The 25,051-nt window shown below is 46.5% G+C and overlaps 1 protein-coding gene across 8 annotated transcripts in view; it reads right to left on the reverse strand.

The window, feature by feature from the left end:
• LOC134933242 (lymphocyte cytosolic protein 2-like) overlaps nucleotides 1-25,051 on the reverse strand; it is an 881,523-nt gene that overhangs the window by 441,240 nt on the left and 415,232 nt on the right. For all 8 annotated transcript variants that reach the window (XM_063928300.1, XM_063928301.1, XM_063928302.1 and 5 more), the window contains 2 exons: nucleotides 22,627-22,652; nucleotides 19,076-19,101 (listed from right to left, as the gene is read on the reverse strand). In XM_063928300.1, coding sequence (XP_063784370.1) covers nucleotides 19,076-19,101; nucleotides 22,627-22,652 — 52 coding nt within the window. The remainder of the gene's footprint in view (nucleotides 1-19,075; nucleotides 19,102-22,626; nucleotides 22,653-25,051) is intronic.

Consider the following 25,051-nt stretch of genomic DNA (forward strand, 5'->3'; position numbering starts at 1 on the left):
GCAGTGCAGGGGAGAGCCTGGGAGCCTTCCCTCCAGCCTTTCTGTGAGGGAAAATGGCGCTGTGTGCTGAGGAGATAGGCCCCGCCCCTTTTTCGGCGGCCTCGTCTCCCGCTCTTAACGGATTCTGGCAGGGGTTAAATATCTCCATATAGCCTCCGGAGGCTATATGTGAGGTATTTTTTGCCAAAATAGGTTTTCATTTGCCTCCCAGGGCGCCCCCCTCCCAGCGCCCTGCACCCTCAGTGACTGCCGTGTGAAGTGTGCTGAGAGGAAAATGGCGCACAGCTGCAGTGCTGTGCGCTACCTTTAGAAGACTGAGGAGTCTCCTGCCGCCGATTCTGGACCTCTTCTTACTTCAGCATCTGCAAGGGGGCCGGCGGCAAGGCTCCGGTGACCATCCAGGCTGTACCTGTGATCGTCCCTCTGGAGCTGATGTCCAGTAGCCAAGAAGCCAATCCATCCTGCACGCAGGTGAGTTCACTTCTTCTCCCCTAAGTCCCTCGTTGCAGTGATCCTGTTGCCAGCAGGACTCACTGTAAAATAAAAAACCTAAGCTAAACTTTTCTAAGCAGCTCTTTAGGAGAGCCACCTAGATTGCACCCTTCTCGGCCGGGCACAAAAATCTAACTGAGGCTTGGAGGAGGGTCATAGGGGGAGGAGCCAGTACACACCACCTGATCGTAAAGCTTTACTTTTTGTGCCCTGTCTCCTGCGGAGCCGCTATTCCCCATGGTCCTTTTCAGGAACCCCAGCATCCACTAGGACGATAGAGAAATACCGATGGCAACTTCAATAGCAACATTGATGTTTGGGTTTCAATTTTTCATCTCTACCTTACATAGTAGAAGGCGCGGTAGATAGAGCAGCTGGAGTCTCGCAATCTGATCAGAAATTATGATGTTGTTACTACTAGTCACTTATTGTTTGAGATTGTGGTGCTAGAGCGACAGAACAGGCTTATGTTACACAGCTCTTCTGGATCATGTGATTAGATGCCAGGAAATGCTTCTATTATGCAGTAGAAACGAATGGTAGAGGAGCGACAGGAGATTAAGAGGGACTGATGAATGATAGTAATGGGGATGATGTAGAGGATGTTGGAGGGGGATACTGTCATTAGGTCGAGCACACGTAGGTCGACATGCATTAGGTCGACAGTGTCACTAGTATGACATGTACTACAGATGGGTCCATGTTTATATTGACCATTATTAGGATTAACTGAGACTGGGCAGTCGGACTTATTCCCCTGCTGTATTGTTCTCTGTATTGTATTGCAGCTGAGAACAATAGATGAAGGGTTTATGTTAATAAACCATGTTGTGCCTAGGCGCAGCAAACTAGCCAAGATAACCGTGGACCCCAGGGATGTGCGGTGAGCTAAAAGGCTAAGGGGACACTAGCTAGCACCAGAGCCAGATTTACACAAAATATGAGCCAAAGCGTGGTGCAGCAGTATAAACTCCTGGAAATTTGATGAGTTTTGATCAGAGATGTGCAGAAAAGATAGGCAGGGGAGGCACTGCCTCACCTGCCATAGACTTTTTACTCCAGAGTTTTGGCTATAAAAATGATTAGAATAATGCAAAAAAGATATTTCAAACATATTCTTTGTATTTTTCATATACTTTATACAATCAAAACGCTGGTAGAAACGTAAGTATGACAGGGAAGGCTCTGCCTCACCTGCCTCACCCCACCGCACGTCACTGGACTGGACCCATCTGTAGGTCGACATGGAAAAAGATTGACATGCATTTTTCCCATTTTCTCTTACGTCCTAGAGGATGCTGGGGACTCCATAAGGACCATGGGGTATAGACGGGCTCCACAGGACACATGGGCACTATTAAGAACTTTAGATGGGTGTGCACTGGCTCCTCCCTCTATGACCCTCCACCAGACCTCAGTTAGATCCTGTGCCCAGAGGAGACTGGTGCATTACAGGGGAGCTCTCCTGAGTTTCTCTGAAAAGAATTTTGTTAGGTTTTTTTATTTTCAGGGAGCACTGCTGGCAACAGGCTCCCTGCATCGTAAGACTGAGGGGAGAGAAGCAGACCTACTTAAGTGATAGGCTCTGCTTCTTAGGCTACTGGACACCATTAGCTCCAGAGGGTCGGAACGCAGGTCTCACCCTCGCCGTTCGTCCCGGAGCCACGCAGCCACCCCCCTCACAGAGCTGGAAGATAGAAGCCGGGTGAGTATCAGAAGAAAGAAGACTTCAAAGGCGGCTGAAGACTTCAGCACACACAGCGGGCACTGAAGGGTGCAGGACGCAGGGGGGGCGCCCTGGGCAGCAATATTAAACCTCTTGGGACTGGCTAAAGTATATAGATATACTGGGGAGGCAGTACATAAGATAATACCCCGCCAGGATTGTGAATTTGAGCGGGACTGAAGCCCACCACTGAGGGGGCGGGGCTTGATCCTCCAGCACTAACCAGCGCCATTTTCTCCACAGCACACTGCAGAGAAGCTGGCTCCCCGGACTCTCCCCTGCTGAACACGGTGACAGAGGGGCAAAAAAGAGGGGGGGGGGGGCACATTAGCTTGGCGCAGTGAGTGTATATACATATATTGGTATAAAAGCGCTGTTTAACTGGGAATTCTGTTTCCAGAGTCAGGTGGCGCTGGTGTGTGCTGGCATACTCTCTCTCTGTCTCTCCAAAGGGCCTTAGTGGGGAGTTGTCTCCATATAAATATATCCCTGAGTGTGTGGGGGTGTCAGTAAGTGTGTGTCGGGATGTCTGAAGCGGAAGGCTCATCTAAGGAGGAGGTGGAGCAAATGATTGTGGTGTCGCCGTCGTCAACGCCGACACCGGATTGGTTGGACATGTGGAATGTTTTAAATGCAAATGTGTCTTTATTACATAAGAGATTGGACAAAGCAGAGTCCAGGGATAGAACAGGGAGTCAATCCATGGCTTTGACTGTGTCACAGGGCCCTTCAGGGTCTCAGAAACGTCCCCTGTCCCAAGTAGCAGACACTGATACTGACACGGATTCTGACTCCAGTGTCGACTACGATGATGTGAGGTTACACCCAAGGGTGGCCAAAACTATTCATTACATGATTATTGCAATAAAGGATGTTTTACATATCACAGATGACCCCTCTGTCCCTGACACGAGGGTACACATGTTTAATGAAAAGAAACCCGAGGTAACCTTTCCCCCATGTCATGAGCTGAACGCGTTATTTAAAAAAGCTTGGGAAACTTCGGACAAGAAACTGCAGATTCCCAAAATAATTCTTATGGCGTATCCATTCCCTGCGCAGGACAGATTACGGTGGGAATCCTCGCCCAGAGTGGACAAGACGCGCTTGTCAAAAAAGGTGGCACTGCCGTCTCCAGACACAGCAGCCCTCAAGGATCCTGCTGATCGCAGACAGGAAACTACAGTACCTTAAAATCAATTTATACACATACGGGTGCTTTGCTCAGACCGGCAATAGCATTGGCTTGGGTTTGTAGTGCGGTAGCAGCTTGGACAGATACCTTGTCAGCTGACATTGATACCCTAGATAGGGATACCATTTTATTGACCTTAGGTCATATTAAAGATGCAGTCTTATATATGACAGACGCTCAGAGAGACGTTGGGCTACTAGGTTCAAGAGCCAACGCCATGGCGATTTCTGCTAGACGATCCCTGTGGACCCGCCAATGGACGGGTGATGCCGACTCAAAGAAGCATATGGAAGTTTTACCTTACAAAGGTGAGGATTTATTTGGGGAAGGTCTTGCGGACCTGGTTTCCACAGCTACCGCGGGTAAATCTACCTTTTTACCTTATGTTTCCCCACAGCAAAAGAAAACAATGCAATATCAGATGCAGTCCTTTCGGTCGCATAAGTCCAGAAGAGGTCGGGGCTCTTCCTTCCTCGTCAGAGGTAAGGGCAGAGGGAAAAAACTGCCGGCTATGGCTAGTTCCCAGGAGCAGAAGTCCTCCCCAGTTTCTACTAAATCCATCGCATGACGCTGGGGCTCCACTGAGGTAGTCTGCGTCGGTGGGGGCACGTCTTTGACTCTTCAGCCACGTCTGGGTTCAGTCAGACGTGGATCCTTGGGTGATGGAAATTGTATCCCAAGGTTACAAGCTAGAATTCGAAGACGTGCCTCCTCGCCGGTTTTTCAAATCGGCTTTACCAGCTTCTTCCCCAGAAAGGGAGATCATTTTAGCGGCAATTCAAAAATTGTGTCAACAACAAGTGGTTGTCGAGGTTCCCCGGGTCCAACAGGGAAAAGGGTACTACTCAACCCTATTTGTGGTCCCAAAACAGGATGGCTCGGTCAGACCCATTCTAAATTTAAAATCCCTAAACCTGTACTTGAAAAAGTTCAAATTCAAGATGGAATCGCTCCGGGCAGTAATCTCCAGTCTGGAGGAGGAAGGGGGGGTTATGGTGTCACTGGACTTAAAGGATGCATACCTTCATGTCCCCAATATCCCCCTCATCAGGCGTACCTGAGATTCGCTCTACAGGACTGTAATTACCAGTTTCAGACGTTGCCGTTTGGGCTTTCCACGGCCCCGAGGATTTTCACCAAGGTAATGGCGGAAATGATGGTGCTCCTGCGCCGGCAAGGAGTCGCAATTATCCCGTACTTGGACGATCTCCTGATAAAAGCGAGATCGAGAGATCAGTTGCTGAAAAGCGTGGCGCTCTCCCTGGGAGTGCTGCAGCAACATGTCTGGATTCTAAATCTACCAAAGTCACAGTTGGTTCCAACAACTCGACTATCGTTCTTAGGCATGATTCTGGACACGGAACAAAAGAGGGTTTTTCTCCCAACGGAAAAAGCCCAGAAACTCCAGAACATGGTCAGAGACCTGTTAAAACCAAAATTAGTGTCGGTCCATCAATGCACTCGTGTACTGGGGAAAATGGTGGTGACCTACGAGGCCATCCCCTTCGGCAGGTTTCATGTGAGGACTTTTCAGTGGGACCTTCTGGACAAGTGGTCCGGGTGCCATCTCCAAATTCATCAGAAAATAAGCCTGTCCCCCAGGGCCACGGTGTCTCTCCTATGGTGGCTGCAGAGTGCTCATCTTCTAGAGGGACGCAGGTTCGTCATTCAAGACTGGGTTCTGGTGACCACGGACGCGAGCCTCCGAGGTTGGGGAGCAGTCACACAAGGAAGAAACTTTCAGGGGATATGGTCAAGTCAGGAGGCTTGTCTACACATCAACGTACTGGAATTGATGGTCATATACAACGGCCTACGTCAAGCGGAGAATCTTCTTCGCGACCTACCGGTTCTGATTCAATCAGACAATGTCACAGCCGTGGCTCATGTAAACCGCCAAGGCGGAACAAGGAGCAGAGTGGCAATGGCGGAAGCCACCAAGATTCTGCACTGGGCGGAAAATCACATAAGTGCTTTGGCAGCAGTCTTCATTCCGGGAGTGGACAACTGGGAAGCAGACTTCCTCAGCAGACACTATCTCCATCCAGGAGAGTGGGGACTTCATCAAGAAGTTTTTGCAGAGATAACAAGTCAGAGGGGACTTACTCAAATAGACATGATGGCTTCACGCCTCAACAAGAAGCTTCGGAGGTATTGTGCCAGGTCAAGGGACCCTCAGGCAGTAGCAGTGGATGCCCTGGTGACACCATGGGTGTTTCAGTCGGTCTATGTGTTCCCTCCTCTTCCACTTATTTCAAAGATATTGAGAATCATAAGAAGAAAAAGAGTACAGACAATACTCACAGAAGATCTGTGGCCTCTTCCTCTCAGAGAGGACCTGTTGCAACTGGGGCCTTGGGTGTTCCAAGACTTACCGCGGTTACGTTTGACGGCATGGTGGTTGAACACCAAATCCTAGCTGGGAAAGGCATTCCGGAAGAAGTCATCCCTACTCTGATAAAGGCTAGGAAGGAAGTGACGGCGAAACATTATATCTTGGTGTGAATCCAAAAATGCTCCTACGGAAGATTTCCATCTGGGCCGTTTTCTCCACTTTCTACAGACAGGAGTGGATATGGGCCTAAAATTAGGCTCCATTAAGGTACAGATTTCAGCCCTATCAATTTTCTTTCAGTAGGAATTGGCTTCTCTCCCAGATGTCCAGACTTTTGTAAAGGGAGTGCTGCACATACAGCCTCCTTTTGTGCCTCCAGTGGCACCATGGGACCTTAACGTGGTGTTACAGTTCCTAAAATCTCACTGGTTTGAACCTCTTCATACGGTTGTGTTAAGATTTCTCACTTGGAAGGTGGTCATGTTGTTGGCCTTGGCATCTGCAAGGCGGGTGTCCGAATTGGCGGCTTTGTCGCACAAGAGCCCCTATCTGATTTTCCATGTGGCTAGAGCAGAATTAAGGACTCGTCCTCAATTTTTGCCTAAGGTGGTTTCATCGTTTCACATGAACCAACCTATTGTGGTACCTGTGGCTACGAATGACTTGGCGGATTCAAAGTCCCTGGATGTAGTCAGGGCCTTAAAAATTTATGTAGCCAGGACGGCTAGGGTTAGGAAAACAGAAGCACTATTTGTCCTGTATGCAGCCAACAAGGTTGGCGCTCCTGCTTCTAAGCAGACTATTGCTTGCTGGATCTGTAACACGATTCAGCAAGCTCATTCTATGGCTGGATTGCCGTTACCAAATTCGCTAAAGGCCCATTCCACTAGGAAGGTGGGCTCTTCTTGGGCGGCTGCCCGAGGCGTCTCGGCGTTACAGCTTTGCCGAGCGGCGACTTAGTCGGGTTCAAACACTTTTGCAAAGTACTACAAGTTTGACACCCTGGCTGATGAGGACCTTATGTTTGCTCAATCGGTGCTGCAGAGTTATCCGCAGTCTCCCACCCGGTCTGGAGCTTTGGTATAATCCCCATGGTCCTTACGGAGTCCCCAGCATCCTCTAGGACGTAAGAGAAAATAAGATTTTAAACTACCGGTAAATCTTTTTCTCCTAGTCCGTAGAGGATGCTGGGCGCCCGTCCCAAGTGCGGACATTTTTCTGCAAGGCTTGTATATAGCTATTGCTTACATAAGGGTTATGTTACAGTTGAGATCAGTCTTTGGCTGATGCTGTTTTGTTCATACTGTTAACTGGTGGCGTATATTCCATGTTATACGGTGTGGATGGTGTGGGCTGGTATGAATCTTGCCCCTAGATTAACAAAAATCCTTTCCTCGTACTGTCCGTCTCCTCTGGGCACAGTTCTCTAACTGAGGTCTGGAGGAGGGTCATAAAGGGAGGAGCCAGTGCACACCCATCTAAAGTTCTTTAGAGTGCCCATATCTCCTGCGGTGCCCGTCTATACCCCATGGTCCTTACGGAGTCCCCAGCATCCTCTACGGACTAGGAGAAAAAGATTTACCGGTAGGTTTAAAATCTTATTATTATTTTTTTTACTTTTTCATACTTTACAATCCACGTCTACTACGATTGGGAATAGTATCCTGTGCCGAGCGCAGCAGTAGTGGAGCGAGGCACCTTTCCCAAGTGAGGAGACAAGGTGCACTAATTGGGGTTCCCCGTCACTTTAAGATGAAAACGACACCAAAAAAGTAAAAACAAAACTCATATTGACCTTGTTCATGTCGACCTAATGACTGTGTCGACCTATTTCAGGTGTCAACCTAGTCACTGTTGACCAACAGTGGTCAACCTAATGACTGTCGCTTTATGCGTGTCGACCCTATGGCCCATACCTTTTGGAGGTATAGAGGGATGGGGGCCGGGGGATATTGATGGATAGAAGGGGTTGATGAATAATTGGGCTGTGGGGTGATGAAGAGGGATTATGGGGGTGAGGAAGGCTGATCATGATGGAGGTAAAGAATGGGGATAATAAAGTGATACTGAATAACATGGATAGTGGGGATGAAGAAAGATATTGAGGTGCAGGATGATAAATAATAGATCTGGGGATGAAGATAGAGAGATGGGGCGATTGAAGAATAAGAGGAAGGGTGTAACATGGAGAAACATTTGTTATTGTCTGTTTTATGACAAATATGTTTATCTCTCTGTCATTATAAATATGCACAAAAATAGGAATTTATTTACCTACCGGTAAATCCTTTTCTCGTAGTCCGTAGAGGATACTGGGAATCCATTTAGTACCATGGGGTATAGACGGGTCTACTAGGAGCCATGGACACTTTAAGAATTTGATAGTGTGCGCTGGCTCCTTCGTCTATGTCCCTCCTACCAGACTCAGTCTAGGAAACTGTATCCGAGGAGACGGACATACTTTGAAAGAAGGATATAAAGGATAGTGGTGAGATTCCGAACCAGCACACACAAAACAAGAGGAAAGTCATGCCAACCAAACTTGAAAACAGGAACAGCAACAGCTGAACCAAACAACAATACTTGACCAAGTAACAGTGCAAGAAGAACAAAGCACCAGGTGGGCGCCCAGTATCCTTTACGGACTACGATGAAAGGATTTACCAGTAGGTAATTAAAATCCAATTTTATCTTACGCACTAGACGATACTGGCCTGGGAATCCATTTAGTACCATGGGGAAGTACCAAAGCTACCAAACCGGGTGGCAGAGTGCTGAGGTTCCTGCAGAACTGATTGACCAAACGGAAGGTCCACAGAGGCCAAAGTATCAAACTTGTAAAACTTAGCAAACGTGTTTGAACCTGACCAAGTAGCTGCTCGGCAGAGCTGTAAAGCCGAGACACCCCGGGCAGCCACCCAAGAAGAACCCACCAACGTAGTAGATTGGGCCTGTACAGATTTTGGAACCGGCAATCCTGCCGTGGAATAAGCATGCTGGATAGTGAGCCTGATCCAGGGCGCAATTGGCTGCTTTGAAGCAGGACACCCAATCTTATTGGGATCATAAAGCACAAACAGCGAGTCCGACTTTCTGTGAGGAGCTGTTAGTTTTACATACACCTTCAAAGCCCTCACAACATCCAAAGACTTTGAAGTAGCAGAGGTGTCGGCAACCACCGGTACCACAATAGGTTGGTTGATGTGAAACGCAGACACCACGTTAGTAAGAAATTGCTGACGAGTTCTGAGTTCAGCTCTGTCCTTATGGAAAATTAAGTAGGGGCTCTTGTGAGACAAGCCCCCAGTTCCGACACACATCTTGCTGAAGCCAAGGCCAGCAGTGTGACGGTCCTCCATGCAAGATATTTTACGTCTACCTCCTGTAACGGTTCAAACCAATCCGATTGGAGGAACTGCAACACCAAATTGAGATCCCAAGGTTCCGTTTCCGTGGGAGGCACAAAGGGAGGTTGGATGTGCAGTCCCTTTCAAGAACATCTGGACCTCAGGGAGAGAAGCCAATTGTTTCTGAAAGAAAATGGACAAGGCCGAAATCTGGACTTTTATGGAGCTCAGACGTAGGCCCACATCCATACCCGACTGCAGAAAAAGCAGGAAACATCCCAGATGAAAATCCACCGCAGAATATTGTCTGCTCTCACACCAAGAGACGTACTTCTTCCAAATACGGTGTTAATGTTTATACGTTACCCCTTTCCTGGCTTGGATCATAGTCTGGATGACCTTACTAGGAATCCCTCTCTTGGCTAGAATCAGCTGTTCAACTTCCATGGCGTTACATGTAGCGGCGATAAGTAATGATAGACGAACAGACCTTGTTGCAGAAGATCCTCGCAAAGAGGCAGAGGCCACGGATCTTCAAGAAGCATCTCCAGAAGGTCCGCATACGAGGCCCTTCTTTGCCAGTCCAGAGCAATGAGTATTGCTTGAAACTTTGCCCTTTTCATTCATTTTAGAATTTTTGGGATCAGAGGAAGTGAAGGAAATACATACACCATCTTGTAGACCCATGGAGTCATCAGAGCGTCTACCGCCACTGCCTGTGGGTCTCTCAACCTGGAACAATACTGCTTCAGCTTCTTGTTGAGACAAGAGGACATCATGTCGATTTGTGGATATCCCCACCGATGTGTCAAGCACCTGAACACCTCCAGGTGAAGCCTCAACTCCCCCGGATGCAGGTCGTGTCTGCTGAGGTAGTCTGCTTCCCAGTTGTCTTCTCCCGGAATGAAGAATGCCGACAATGCCATGGCATGTTTTTCCGCCCAGAGGAGAATTCTTGACACCTCTGACATTGCGGCTCTGCTTTTCGTTCCGCCCTGTCGGTTTATGTACGTCACCACCATTACATTGTCCGACTGGACCTTAATGGCCTGATTCTGAAGAGATATGAGGCTTGCACATGGGCGTTGTATATAGCCCTGAGTTACAGGATGTTGATTGGAAGGACGACCTCGTGACTTGACAATCTTCCTTGAAGCTGCACCCCCTGGGTGACTGCTCCCCAACCTCTGAGGCATGCGTCTGTGGTTAGCAAAATCCAATTCTGAATCCCGAACCATTGACCCTCAACTAGGTGAGAAATCTGTAGCCACCACAGAAGGGAGATCCTGGCTATTGGCGACAGACAGATCCTCTGGTGCATATGAAGATGTGATCCACCCATTTGTCCAACAGATCGAGCAGGAAGGGACTTGCATGAAACCTTCCATACTGAATTGCCTCGTAAGAGGCCACCATTTTCCCCAGAAGATGAATGCACAGATACAACGATATCTGGGTTGGCTTCAGGAGAGCCCGAACCATTGACTGGATTACCATTGCCTTTTCCAAGGGAAGGAACGCTTTCTGAGACTCCGTGTCGAGTATCATTCCCAGGAAAGGAAGCCTCTGCATCAGTTCCAGGTGAGATCCACCCGTGATCCAGAAGTAAACCAGTTGAGAGGTGAATGCTGTCCAACAACCGCTCCCTGGACGGTGCCTTTATCAGAAGATCATCCAGGTTCGGAATTATGTTCACTTCCTGTTTGCGGTGTAGAAACATCATCTGTGCCATCACTTTGGTGAACACTCTCAGTGCCGTGGAAAGACCAAATGGTAGGGTCTGTAACTGGTAGTGACAGTCCTGCAGTGAAAACTGTAGGTAAGCCTGATGAGGTGGCCAGATTGGAATGTGAAGGTATGCATCCGTGATGTTCAGAGACACTAGAAATCCCCCTCCTACAGACCTGAGATCACCGCTCTCAGAGACTCCATCTTGAATTTAAACAATCTTAAGTACGAGTTCAACGACTTGAGGTTCAAAATTGGTCTTACTGAACCATCCGGTTTCGGTACTACAAACAAGTTGGAATATCCCTTGTTTTGCAGATGAGGTGGAACTCGAACAATGACCTGAGTCTGTACCAGTTTTTGAATGGCGTCCTGTAATATTATACTTGCTTCCTGTGAAACTGGTAAGCCAGATTTGAATCTGTGAGGTGGGAGCTCCTGAAAGTCCAGGCTGTAGCCCTGGGAAATTAGATCTATGACCCAGGGATTCTAGCATGATGTTGTCCAGATGTGACTAAAAAATTTTAGTCGGGCTCCCACCTGCCAGTCTTCCAGACTTCGTACTCCACCGTCATGCTGAAGGCTTTAAGGAAACAGAGCTTGAGCTCTGTTCCTGTGAACTGGCAGTTGCTGGTTTGCGTGGTTAACCTCTAGTGCCTCTGGTGGCTGTAGAAGAACCTCTGATTTTGCCCTTAAACTTGGCAGTCCAAAAGGACTGTAGATTAGGTTCTGAGTAGGCCTTCCTGGCTGGGGGAGCTGCAGAAAGAAGGTACGTGGACTTACCCGCAGTAGCTTTGGAGATCCATTTGTCTCGTTCATCTCCAAATAAGGTCTCTCCTGTGAAGGGTAAGCCTTCCACGCCTTTCCTGGAGTCCGCGTCAGCAGTCCACTGGCATAGCCATAAGCCTCTGCGTGCTGACACTGCCATAGCAGTGGTGCATCCATTAATCAAGCCTCTTTCTTTTATGGCTTCCATCATAAAATTCGCAGAGTCCTGTATATGTTGCAGGAGTAAAATAATCTCCCTCTGAGGCAAGGTATCTAACCCCTCAATTAGGTTACCCGACCATTTGGCAATGGCCTTAGTAATCCACCCACATGCTATAGTGGGTCTCTGGGCCACCCCCACAGCTGTATACAAAGATTTGAGTGTATTCTCAATTCTACAATCAGCCATGTCTTTTAGGGAGGCTGCACCCGGGACAGGCAATACAATTTCCGTGACAGCCTGGATACTGATGCATCCAATTTCGGTGGATTTTCGCCTTTTTTCCTATCCTCAGGAGGAAAGGGAAAAGACGATATCAACCTTTTAGAGATTTGAAATTTCCTATCAGGATTAACCCACGGTTCTTCAAACAGGGTATTTAGTTTCTTTGACACAGGAAAAGTGTCTGAGGATTTCTTTTTTATAATAAAATAAGATTCCTCAGTTTCCTCTGTTACCTTGTGAGGGATATGCAGAACTTCTCTGATAGCTTCAATGAGAGCCTCTATTCCCTGTGACACAGTAGCCTCCCCCACCTTTGAGTCCACCTCCCCCTCCTCCATATCTGACCTCTCATCATCAGAGTCAGACTGCAGGATATGGGCCAAAGGACGTTTTTGTGGACAAATGGTAGGGGACTGAGACGCTGGTCTGGTTACTAAGTTCATAAACTCAAGTCATCGATTGCCCTAAGTATTGCTTCTCTTTCTCATTGCGGGACAACTTAGTAGAAATATTGGAAATCGTTCCCCTAATGAAATCCAGCCATACTGGCTCTGCCCCGATAGCCTGGGAGGGTGCACTGCACTGAGTAGACTGCACTGAACCCCCTGGAGAAGAGGAACACTGTGTCTTACATGAAACACACTCTTTGTCTGACATACTGTGACAGTGGTGGTCATTCCGAGTTGTTCGCTCATTGTATGCGCTTAGTTATTTTACTAAAAACTTAGCTGTTTTGCTGTGGCTTCTGCGGCGCTTTTCAGTCGCACTGGTGTTTGGTAAATGATTGACAGGAAAGGGGCGTTTCTGGGTGGTAACTCAGCATTTTCCCGGCGTTGGCTAAAAAACGCAGGCGTGTCAGGGAAAAACGCGCGAGTGTCTGGAGAAACGGGGGAGTGGCTGGGCGAACGCAGGGCGTGTTTGTGACGTCAAACCAGGAATGAAACGGCCTGAGCTGATCGCAGTGTAGGAGTAAGTCTGGAGCTACTCAGAAACTGCTAAGAATTTTCTATTTGCAATTTTGCTAATCTTTCGTTCGCAATTCTGCTATGCTAAGATTCACTCCCAGTGGGGGGCGGCCTAGCGTGTGCAATGCTGCTAAAATCAGCTAGCGAGTGAACAACTCGGAATGACCCCCAGTGACAGGACACACACACACGAACAGGTTAAATGCACAATTAACCCACAAAGAGCCCTTCAAGTGAGACACAGAGATAGTCTGGAGCCAGCACACAGCGCCCTTAGTGCTAATGCCAAGCTTAGCAGTGTCGCAGACTAAGTGCCCAGATTGGGAACTTAGTACACTGGTAAGCGCCCCCCCACCCTTCCCTGCTATGACCCCCTGGTACCGCTGAGGTAATTTGGAGTCTCTCTGGAGGAACTGCACGTCCCTGTCAGTCAGCATTTGTGTCCACTGCAGAGGGAAAATGGAGCTGTTGAGATGCTGGATAAGCTCATAGTGAAGCCATTGCCCTTCAATAGCGCAGTCTTCCTGCTTTTTTATACTGGCTGAGGTAATTTAGTGCCTAAAATGGAGTCAGCCCCCTTTTAAGTCTGTAATGCCAGTCTGGATACTGTGTACATACGCATAGGCGTGCGCAGCTAATTTTATTAGGGTGTGCACCCCCAGAGGGGCATGTCTAGCACCGCCTTTTGGGCGTATCTACACCACCTTTTGGGCGTGTCTACTGTCTAGCATCACCCAGGGACATGTCTAAACTATTTTACATTCTCTCAGTAAAATCACATGGTTTATTCTAATTTCTCCCTAATAATAAAGTAGATATAATACACCCCAGAAAAAAAAATAAACATAATGGTGCAACCACCAGGCAGTACTGACGGTCCACTACAACATAACCCTGAGTGCTAGCGGCCGCTGTACCCTATTCCCTGCTTACACTTCCCCAATATATCCCTGACCGAGTGCCGGAACTAGAGAGTGGTGTGCCTAGGTGCATATGCAATCCCCTCCCCACCCTCCACCCCACACACACCCCTTGCACCCCCCAGCACTACACCCTAATTTTGAGTGGGTCACTCTGAAAAGTATAGGAGATTTATTGAGCCAAATGGGAGGCGATCACGAGACCGCCTGTCGGAATACCGGCGCCACAGGCTTTTCTCCCTCTGTGGGTGTCCACGACACTCACAGAGGGAGAATAGATCCTGCGGCGAGCGCAGTGAGCCTCCGTACCAGCAGCGTGGCCAGTGCAGTGAGCCCGCAAGGGGCCTTCTAGCATGGCGATCCCGGCGAGCCTGCAAGGGGCTTTCTAGCGCTCGCTCCACTGCCAGCATACTGGTGGCTGGAATCCCGCTGTCGGGATCATGACAGCCAGGATCCTGGCCGCCTGTAAGAGGTATATATTCCAGGACAAACATTTCCATTTCAATATAAAACAAGTTTATAATTTACACTTTGCAATCAGAGCCACATTTGCCCCTTTCTTTGCCATCAGACTAATCCTCCGCAGGACACCAGCATTTGTCACAAATGTCCCCATGCTCACCAGTCACTGACAGTAGTGCCCCTTATTCACATTACGCCACACAGCATGAGCCAAAATTCACATTACGTCACACAGCATGAGTAAAAATTCACATCACACCAAATAGTATAAGTCGAAATTCACATTACGTCACACAGCATGAGTAAAAATTCACATTACGCCAAACAGTATAAGCCGAAATACACATTACGTCACACAGTATGAGCCAAAATTCATATTACGCCACACAGTGAGAGACAAAATTCATATTATGCTACATGGTATGAGACGAAATTCACATTACACCACACAGCATGAGACGAAACTCACATTATGCCACCCAGTATGAGCCGAAATTCACATTATCCCACACAGTATGAGCCGAAATTCACATTATGCCACACAGTATGAGACCAAATTCACATTATGCCGCACAGTATGAGCCGAAATTCACATAATGCCACAGTATGAGCCGAAATTCACATTATGCCACACAGTATGAGCTGGAATTCACATTACACCACACAGTATGAGATGAAACTCACATTATGCCACTCAATGTGAGCCGAAATTCACATTATCCCACACAGTATGAGCCGAAATTCACATTATGCCACACAGTATGAGACAAAATTAACATTATGCCGCACAGTATGAGCCGAAATTCACATAATGCCACAAAGTATGAGCCGAAATTCACATTATGCCACACAGTATGAGACAAAATTCACATTATGCCACACAGTATGAGCCGATATTCACATTATGCCGCACAGTATGAGCCGAAATTCACATAACATCACACAGTATGAGCCGAAATTCACATAACGCCACACAGTATGAGCCAAAATTAACTTTATGACATACAGTATGAGCTGAAATTAACGTTACACCACACAGTATTAGCCAAAGCTCACATTATGTCACACAGTATGACCCGGAATTCACATTATGGCACACAGTATGCCCCCAGCAGTGCCAGATACACATAATACCCCCCGTAGTGCTCACAGTTATTATAAAAGTATAACACATTATTAATAATAAATATTTTGAGGAATATAAATAATCCATAGTAATAAAAAATCCAAATTTAACATATATTAAACAGAGATGTCTCAGTGACACAGACAGAAAGCGTGTCTTGCCCTCTCTGCTGAGTGCTGAACTGTCTCAGGGTTACTCAGCTGTGTCCTCTGCTCCGCCGGCGGCTCCGATTCCTCCAGAGAGGAACGCTGCCTGGGCTGGGCCTGTAATGTTGGCATGGCTGGTGGCGGCAGTTGCAGGACAGTGAGGACATGGCACAGGGGCAGTTGCAGGATTTTTATGGGGAGGGGGGTTCCGTACACACACACACTCATATATATACTGTTACTGTATATATACACACATACACATATTAGAAAATGAAGTATAAAAAGCGCCTGGTAGTGTTGGTGACTCACTCCTCGTGAAAAAAATTGTGATAATAAAACAGATAAATTATAGTAAACTTAGCTGCGGGTATTTCTGGTAGATGACTCTTATAGACAGCACATGTAAAGGAGAGATAAAATAGACATAGTGTGTACTGTTTTTAAAAAACCACAGGTGTTTTTCTGTATATATAACATACAATTTACAGGAACTATGCAGGTTCCAATTTTAAAGGAGAAACTATGTTTAGTTAAAAACAATAGTTTAATAGACACACTCCTGCCAGAACATGCAGGTTACACATATAGATAAAATAGTACACAAAATCAAAGGACATATATAGCAGCTGGTTCAATTATAAAAATGCAGGTATTAATCGTACAATGTTAAAAAATATAGCAGGCTTATCTGTCCACAAATCTGGGTATTGGATTAAATTTCATCCATGAATGCAAGTATCAAACGTACAGGATATAAGGTAAAAACATGGCTTATCTGTCCACGGATAGGAAGTCAGAAAGGGGTGGGCATCCAGTCCCTGTCCCTGGGACAGGGACTGGATGCCCACCCCTTTCTGACTTCCTATCCGTGGACAGATAAGCCATGTTTTTACCTTATATCCTGTACGTTTGATACTTGCATTCATGGATGAAATTTAATCCAATACCCAGATTTGTGGACAGATAAGCCTGCTATATTTTTTAACATTGTACGATTAATACCTGCATTTTTATAATTGAACCAGCTGCTATATATGTCCTTTGATTTTGTGTACTATTTTATCTATATGTGTAACCTGCATGTTCTGGCAGGAGTGTGTCTATTAAACTATTGTTTTTAACTAAACATAGTTTCTCCTTTAAAATTGGAACCTGCATAGTTCCTATAAATTGTATGTTATATATACAGAAAAACACCTGTGGTTTTTTAAAAACAGTACACACTATGTCTATTTTATCTCTCCTTTACATGTGCTGTCTATAAGAGTCATCTACCAGAAATACCCGCAGCTAAGTTTACTATAATTTATCTGTTTTATTATCACAATTTTTTTCACGAGGAGTGAGTCACCAACACTACCAGGCGCTTTTTATACTTCATTTTCTAATATTTAGCTTTATACTGTTTAAAAGCTGCCACTTACGTATATGTGAGGTGTGTTAGGTGTGACCATATAGTCATTTTATCCCTTTGCTTATAGGGGTCTTACTGAATACACCTAGGCGCTATTCTCCACTTTTTCACACATACACATATGTATACACACATATAATATATATGTATATATATATATATATACACACAATACATACACATAGGAGACTCATATAATAGTATACATACACATACATGATATTCTAACATACACAGTACACAACATGCATATACAGTAGACACCCAGAGTAGCATACAGATAAACAGCAGACATTATACATACTGTACACACACATATCTTTCCCCAAAAAATAAAACACAGCCACCATAATTGCTGCCAGCCCCTGCTAGGTCAGTGAGAGTCCATCTGGCCAGCATCTTTAATTAAAGCCGCCCGTGTACCGATCCCCCCACCGGACCCGCCACTACCGCCGGCACTCCTGACATGCATCTCATTCTTGCAGACAGGAGAGGAGACGCTGCATCCGTCCAGCCCCATGAGAAGGGAAATACCTGGGGACCCCCCCCCCCCCCCAGCGTTCGCGTAGCCGCGGGAGGAGACTGGTGAGCACGGGCGGAAGGCGGAACTTGAACTTCAATCACCCCCTCTGCGCCGCTGGGCAGCCTCTAGTGATAGCAGCATGTGCGTGGCGACGGCCAGCAAGCGCAGCAGCCCAGTTGGTCAGTGCAGCAGGCGTGGAGTGCGGGGGGTGCCGGACATTAGGAGGTGCCTGTGTACCGATCCCCCCCACCGGACCCACCACTACCGCCGGCACTCCTGACATGCATCTCATTCTTGCAGACAGGAGAGGAGACGCTGCATCCGTCCAGCCCCATGAGAAGGGAAATACCTGGGGACCCCCCCCAGCGTTCGCGTAGCCGCGGGAGGAGACTGGTGAGCACGGGCGGAAGGCGGAACTTGAACTTCAATCACCCCCTCTGCGCCGCTAGGCAGCCTCTAGTGATAGCAGCATGTGCGTGGCGACGGCCAGCAAGCGCAGCAGCCCAGTTGGTCAGTGCAGCAGGCGTGGAGTGCGGGAGGTGCCGGACATTAGGAGGTGCCTGTGCGCACCAGGCACCCCCCGTGCGCACACCTGTGTACATACGTAGTGTTCTTAGACTCAGTTTGTTCCCTCAGAAGCGGTGCGTCTGCACTGTGTACTGAGTCTGGAGATAAGGCCGCCCCCTGCAGATACCGTGCGTCTCTGTACCCTCATGCCGCCATAATGGCCGGCGACCCGCTAACCAGGACACCGGCTTAGTACTCACCACTCTTCTATGTTCTGGCTCTGTTAGGGGTGGCGGCGTGCTGCGTGAATGTACGCTCGCCGTGGTGGGGTTTTGCAAATAGTTCCCTCAGGAGCTAGTGTCCTGTCAGCGGGGAATGGGACCATTAACCCTTCAAGAGGTTGGTCCGTTCCTCCCCCTAAGTCCCACGAAGCAGGCAGGCTGGTGCCATCCAGACCTGCCTGAAAATAACAAACCTACTAAATAAATGCAGAAAACTCTTCAGGAGCTTCCGTAAGCATGACAGGCTCCTCCTGGCACATTTTCTAAACTGAGTCTGGTAGGAGGGGCATAGAGGGAGGAGCCAGTGCACACTATCAAATTCTTAAAGTGCCCATGGCTCCTAGTGGACCAGTCTATACCCCATGGTACTAAATGTATTCCCAGTATCCTCTAGTACATAAGAGAAATTCTAATTAATAAGAGTTATGCTGACTGGTTGTATTTATGTATCAAGATATATTTATTCTGCATCAAGTAATATGCTGAGTACCAATACATTATTTATTTATGTATGTATGTATTTATTTATTTATTAACAGTTTCTTATATAGTGCAGCATATTCTGTTGAGCTTTACATTTGGAATAACAGTAATGGAACACAACTGTGTTAAAACAGACAGACATAGAGGTAGGACGGCTCTGCTCGTAAGCTTACAATCTATAGACATGTGTTTACATTCCGAGCATTTACCTTAAACGAGCAGGTACCGTGGAATTCTAGTAAAAGAAAAAATAACAGTTAGTATCTAGAATTATAATTAAAGTTCTGTGACAATCACAATCAGGTTTGGTATGGATGACCTGCGGACGGGATGCCGGCTGCGGCATCCCGCCCGCCAGAATGCCGGCAGCGGGGTGAGCGCTAAGAGTCTACTTGCGGTCTTGCTGTGCTCGCCACACTGCAGGATCTATTCCCATTCTACAGGTGTTGTGGACACTCACGAGTGGGAATAGTCCTGTTGCACCGTGATGCCGGCTGGCGGCATTGTCGGCTGTCGGGATTCTGGCGTTGGTATCCTGACTGCCAGGATCCCGACAGCCAGTAAATTAAACGCATCCCTCAAAATCTTTAGTTGGCCCACATGAGTATACAGTACTTTAGCAGTGTAGGTGTTTTCCACCTTCCCCTTACTGTACATACAAATCAGCGGCACTCCCAGCTGAACGCCTAAAGGCTGAGTAAAGAGTTAGGGGGCTATTCAATTCAGAACGATCTAGAGCAATTGCGTTATATGAAGGTAGCGCTTCCTTTCTCATCTAAACTTCCAAATACCCAAACTACCCACTCCATCAATCGAAATGGCTACTGTACCTATAGATTTTTGTAATTTAGTAAACAGGAAAATCTCTGTCCCCATCAGGGTTACTAAGACCTCTTGACCGTTACTCAAAACAGATAAAAAGAATAAATATCTATTTCATAACATAATGCATAATGGACTGCTGCACTCCAGCACTTCAAGTGCTCTTCTCTGCATGGTCACAAATACAGAAGACCCTCACTAATCACAATGAAACAATGAGAATTCGGTGAGAAGTTCTGCCACCAAATTACAGCAAGCAAAGGTTAATGATGACATTGCAGCAGTAATTTATTCACCCCCTCCAGTCTAGTTGGTGGAGTAAGTTATGGTAAATGGGTGTATGTCCTATGATTAGGTACAATACCTGGATGGACTGTGGGCAAGTGAACTGTGAACATTTTTTTTTAAATCAATGCCTTTTGTAAATCAGCTTTATATACAATGGGGTATATTTACTAAGGTCCCGATTTTGACCGAGATGCCGTTTTTTCATCAAAGTGTCATCTCGGTAATTTACTAAACTCAAATCACGGCAGTGATGAGGGCATTCGTATTTTTTGGGTAGTCCATGAAAATAATTACGAATGAATACACCATCGGTCAAAACGCGGCTGTTTAAGTATGAATCTCGGTCATTTACTAAGAAGTGCAAAGCAAAAAAAAATAAAACACTGCCGTGAAAAATTACAACTCGTAAAAAAGTGCTAAAAAAAAAAAGACCTGCTTTTTTAATCCGTGATTGTATAGGCATGCAGGGATCCATGAGATCCGTGCATGTATATCGGTGGGAAGGTGTGGGAAAGTGGTTTTTTTCTTTAAAAAAATTGCGTGGGGTCCCCCCTCCTAAGCATAACCAGCCTCGGGCTCTTTGAGCTGATCCTGGTTGCAGAAATAAGGGGAAAAAATTGACAGGGGTTCACCCATATTTAAGCAACCAGCATCGGGCTCTGCGCCTGGTCCTGGTTCCAAAAATACGGGGGACAAAAAGAGTAGGGGTCCCCCGTATTTTTAAAACCAGCACCGGGCTCCACTAGCTGGACAGATAATGCCACAGCCGGGGGTCACTTTTATATAGTGCCCTGCGGCCGTGGCATCAAATATCCAACTAGTCACCCCTGGCCGGGGTACCCTGGGGGAGTGGGGACCACTTCAATCAAGGGGTCCCCCCCCCAGCCACCCAAGGGCTAGGGGTGAAGCCCGAGGCTGTCCCCCCCATCCAATTGGCTGCGGATGGGGGGCTGATAGCCTTTTGTGAAAATGAAAAGATATTGTTTTTAGTAGCAGTACTACAAGGCCCAGCAAGCCTCCCCCGCATGCTGGTACTTGGAGAACCACAAGTACCAGCATGCGGCGGAAAAACGGGCCCGCTGGTACCTGTAGTACTACTACTAAAAAAATACCCAAAAAAAGACAAGACACACACACATTGAAAGTAAAGATTTATTACATACATCCACACAAACATATACACATACTTACCTTATGTTCACACGCAGGTCGGTCCTCTTGTCCAGTAGAATCCATGGGGTACCTGTTGAAAAAATTATACTCACAAAATCCAGTGTAGATCGGTCCTCTTCAAATCCATTTGTAATCCACGTACTTGAGAAAATAACAAAACGGAGTCCCGACCACGAACTGAAAGGGGCCCCATGTTTTCACATGGGACCCCTTTCCCCGAATGCCAGAAACCCACTCTGACTTCTGTCTAAGTGGGTTTCTTCAGCCAATCAGGGAGCGCCACGTTGTAGCACCCTCCTGATCGGCTGTGTGCTCCTGTACTGACTGACAGGCAGCACGCGGCAGTGTTACAATGTAGCGCCTATGCGCTCCATTGTAACCAATGGTGGGAACTTTCTGCCCTGCGGTTGACGGAAAGTGACCTCACCGCTGAGCAGGGGAACCCCTGTCAATTTTTTCCCCATATTTCTGCAACCAGGATCGGCTCAAAGAGCCCGAGGCTGGTTATGCTTAGGAGGGGGGACCCCACGCAATTTTTTTAAAAGTTTTACAGTGTTTATTTAAAAAAAAAAAAAAAAATGAACCCCAGCACGGATCACACAGATCCGGCCGAGATTCATTTTGAAAAAGTCAGCAGTGTTTTGCTAATCACTGCCGTAAAAAAACAGAAAAAAAAAACGAATGACATCGACATCGGAAAACCCGAAAAGGCAAAATACGGCAGCTTAGTAAATTAGTCGTAATAAATTCAAAAAGTTGCAATTTTACACTGTCGATGTCATTCGTGATTGAACTTTGACCTTTTTCCGAAAATTACGAATGTTAGTAAATATACCCCATTGAGAGCTATTTCTTAACACTGCTCAAAGGAATAATTGTGCACTTAAGCAATAGTTATCCATCCAACATTTGCTTTCACTGTTTCATTGCGCTGTACAAGGTTATTGCTTACTGCTTGTTATGGAAGTGACTGTTTGTATACAGTGTATAATTGTATTTTTTATATTTTAATTATTACATGGCCATAACACATACCTCCCAACATTTCAATGAACGAAAATGAGACTCTTACATGCGTGCGTCCAAAAAGGGGGCGCGTCCTATGTGAAAGGGGGCATGGATTTGTGGCAGTGTCACTATTGCAAGCCACGCCCTCATTTTCCGTCACTAAGGGGGCATGCCCAGCGCTCTGTGAGCTGCTGACATGCACCCTCTCCCTCTGTCTGCATCAAATAGACAGTGTGCGCATGCGCCCATCAACTATTCAATGCTGCTCTGCTAGGACAGGAGCCTCCCAACTGCCCCCCCACCGTGGGACTGTCCCACGAAAATCAGGACAGTTGGGAGGTGTGATAACATGTAACATTTTAGGCTTAAATTAATAAACTGATCAGCCCAATATATAAAAACACATTTATATGTCACATTACAAAAATTATATATGAATAAAAAACAAATCAACTTGTTTCAATATTACCTTTGTGAGATCAGGTTGGAATTTTCCTGAAAAAATAAATAAAATACAAAACAATAAATATTGTTATTAAAAATACTGTAAATACTGCACAATATATATTGTAGGAATGGAAACAGAAATCTAAATAATAATCTTATTGGGCTGAATTTTATACTGCTTAAAAATCCTGCATTTTCTTAGTTATGTGCAGTGGTGCAAGTAGGCGGGTACGGGTGGGTACGGCGTACCCGTAAGAATTTAGCCGTGGGTACGCCGTACCCACACCGACGGGCCGCCGCTTCTCGCACCGCCGCTGATGTGAGGGAAGGAGAGCGCAGCCTGTGCCTCTCCTTTCCCTCAGTCTCCGGCGGGTGTTATAGTTTAATTCAGCGCCGATCCGTGAGCCAATCAGAGCTCGCACCGCTCACGGATCGGCGCTGAATTAAACTGTGAGACACCCACTGGAGACTGAGGGGAAGGAGAGGCACAGGCTGCGCTCTCCTTCCCTGGCACTGGGGGATACCTGGCACTGGCACTGAGATACCTGGCACTGGGGGATATCTGGCACTGGGGGGGCATTTCTATCTGGCATTGGGGGATATCTGGCACTGGGGGGCATATATACCTGGCACTGGGGGATATCTGGCACAGGGGGGCATGTATACCTGGCACTGGGGGATATCTGGCACAGGGGGGCATGTATACCTGGCACTGGGGGATATCTGGCACAGGGGGGCATGTATACCTTGCACTGGGGGATATCTGGCACTGGGGGGGCATGTATACCTGGCACTGGGGGATATCTGACACTGGGGGCATATCTGGCACTGTAGGGGCATTTCTGTATCTGGCACGGGGGGCAATGTATATCTGACACAGTGGGGGCATTTGTGTATCTGGCACTGTGGGGCAATGTGTATCTGGCACTGTGGGGCAATGTATATCTGGCACTGTGGGGCAACGTGTATCTGACACTGTGAGGCAATATATATCTGGCACTCTGGGGGCATTTTTGTATCTGGCACTGTGGGGCAATGTATATCTGGCACTGTGGGGCAACGTGTATCTGGCACTATTGGGGTCATACGTGTATCTGCCCCTCCCCCATATGTGTATCACGCACCCATTTTCATTGACCACGCCCCATGTGGCATTTGGCCACACCCATTTTTTGGCGCGCGCACACAGTACCCGTAAGACATTTTTTCTACTTGCACCACTGGTTATGTGACTGGTAATAATAGGAAAACAAGGTTGTATTCTGTCATATAATAGCTCACACATTTGTGTACTTATAACACATTTTACAGGCATATTTCTCAACACTATTTTGACTAAAATAATGTGAAAAAGTTTTATTTCACACCCGTATCGCAGCAATTGGAAGAGAATTAGCAAAAACTCTCCTCTAAGCCCTTAAATTTGCATTATAGATTACATTTTCCACACTTGTAATGGGAAATGTGATATGCCCTAATTTACTAAAAAAAATATTGGAAAAAAAATACCGGAGGGAGCCCTGTGATAATAATGCTAACTTGAGATAGTGTTATTCAGGCTTTCCCTCTGGTTCCAGTACCCTTGAACAGCCTTCTCTGCCCTGTTCCCTGTCCAGTGATCTGTCCCCTGTGATCAGCCATGTGTGTTTGATAGACACACAGGAAGATCAATGTATAAAAAAAAGTATAAAAAAATTCAAACCAGCACCCAGGGACCGGTGATAAGTAATCTAGTGAGGGCAGCCAGTCATTGGATAGCTGTTCTCCTGATATGATACATCCCTGCGATGTACTCGATTATTGCATTGCAGATTGGGGCAAATATATCACATCCCATCCACATCTGAGATGCAGATTGTGATAAATATGCCCCTTCATATTTACATTTCATACAATTATTACCAGTTATTATTTTTTATTTATTACCAGTTATTTATATAGAGCACACATATTCCGAAGTGTGTTAAAATTACATTATTAATGATCTTAGATGGTGTTATTTTCCAAGAATAAACAGAAATATACAAAATAGATAGAAAAAATTCTGAAATTATGTGAATAATGGGGAATGCCAGCCACAAGGTAGTTACAGTATGCCCTCATACACTATGGCTTCAGTCATGCCAAATCACCCCTCTCGGTGCACCAGGTGCATGTTCCTCAATAATCTGGAACTTCCAGGCCTTTACTGGACCTGCTTCAGTGCTGTATAGTATACAACTTTTACACAAGATGAGGCAAATTCACCAAGTGTAACCAAGCAAAGATTGTATAAATCGGGTATAGGCTATTATCCAGAACTCGCAAATCTTTACAGTGGAACTGTCCCAATGGCAATTTGTCAGGGGCTTCTATAAGTCTGTAAATTGCTAACAAACTTTTAACCTGTGTACACTGGATTAACCAACTAATCTGTGTGTTGGTATTGATATGGGCCCTCATTCCGG

Source organism: Pseudophryne corroboree, chromosome 6, assembly GCF_028390025.1.
Source record: "Pseudophryne corroboree isolate aPseCor3 chromosome 6, aPseCor3.hap2, whole genome shotgun sequence".
Lineage (NCBI taxonomy): Eukaryota > Metazoa > Chordata > Amphibia > Anura > Myobatrachidae > Pseudophryne > Pseudophryne corroboree.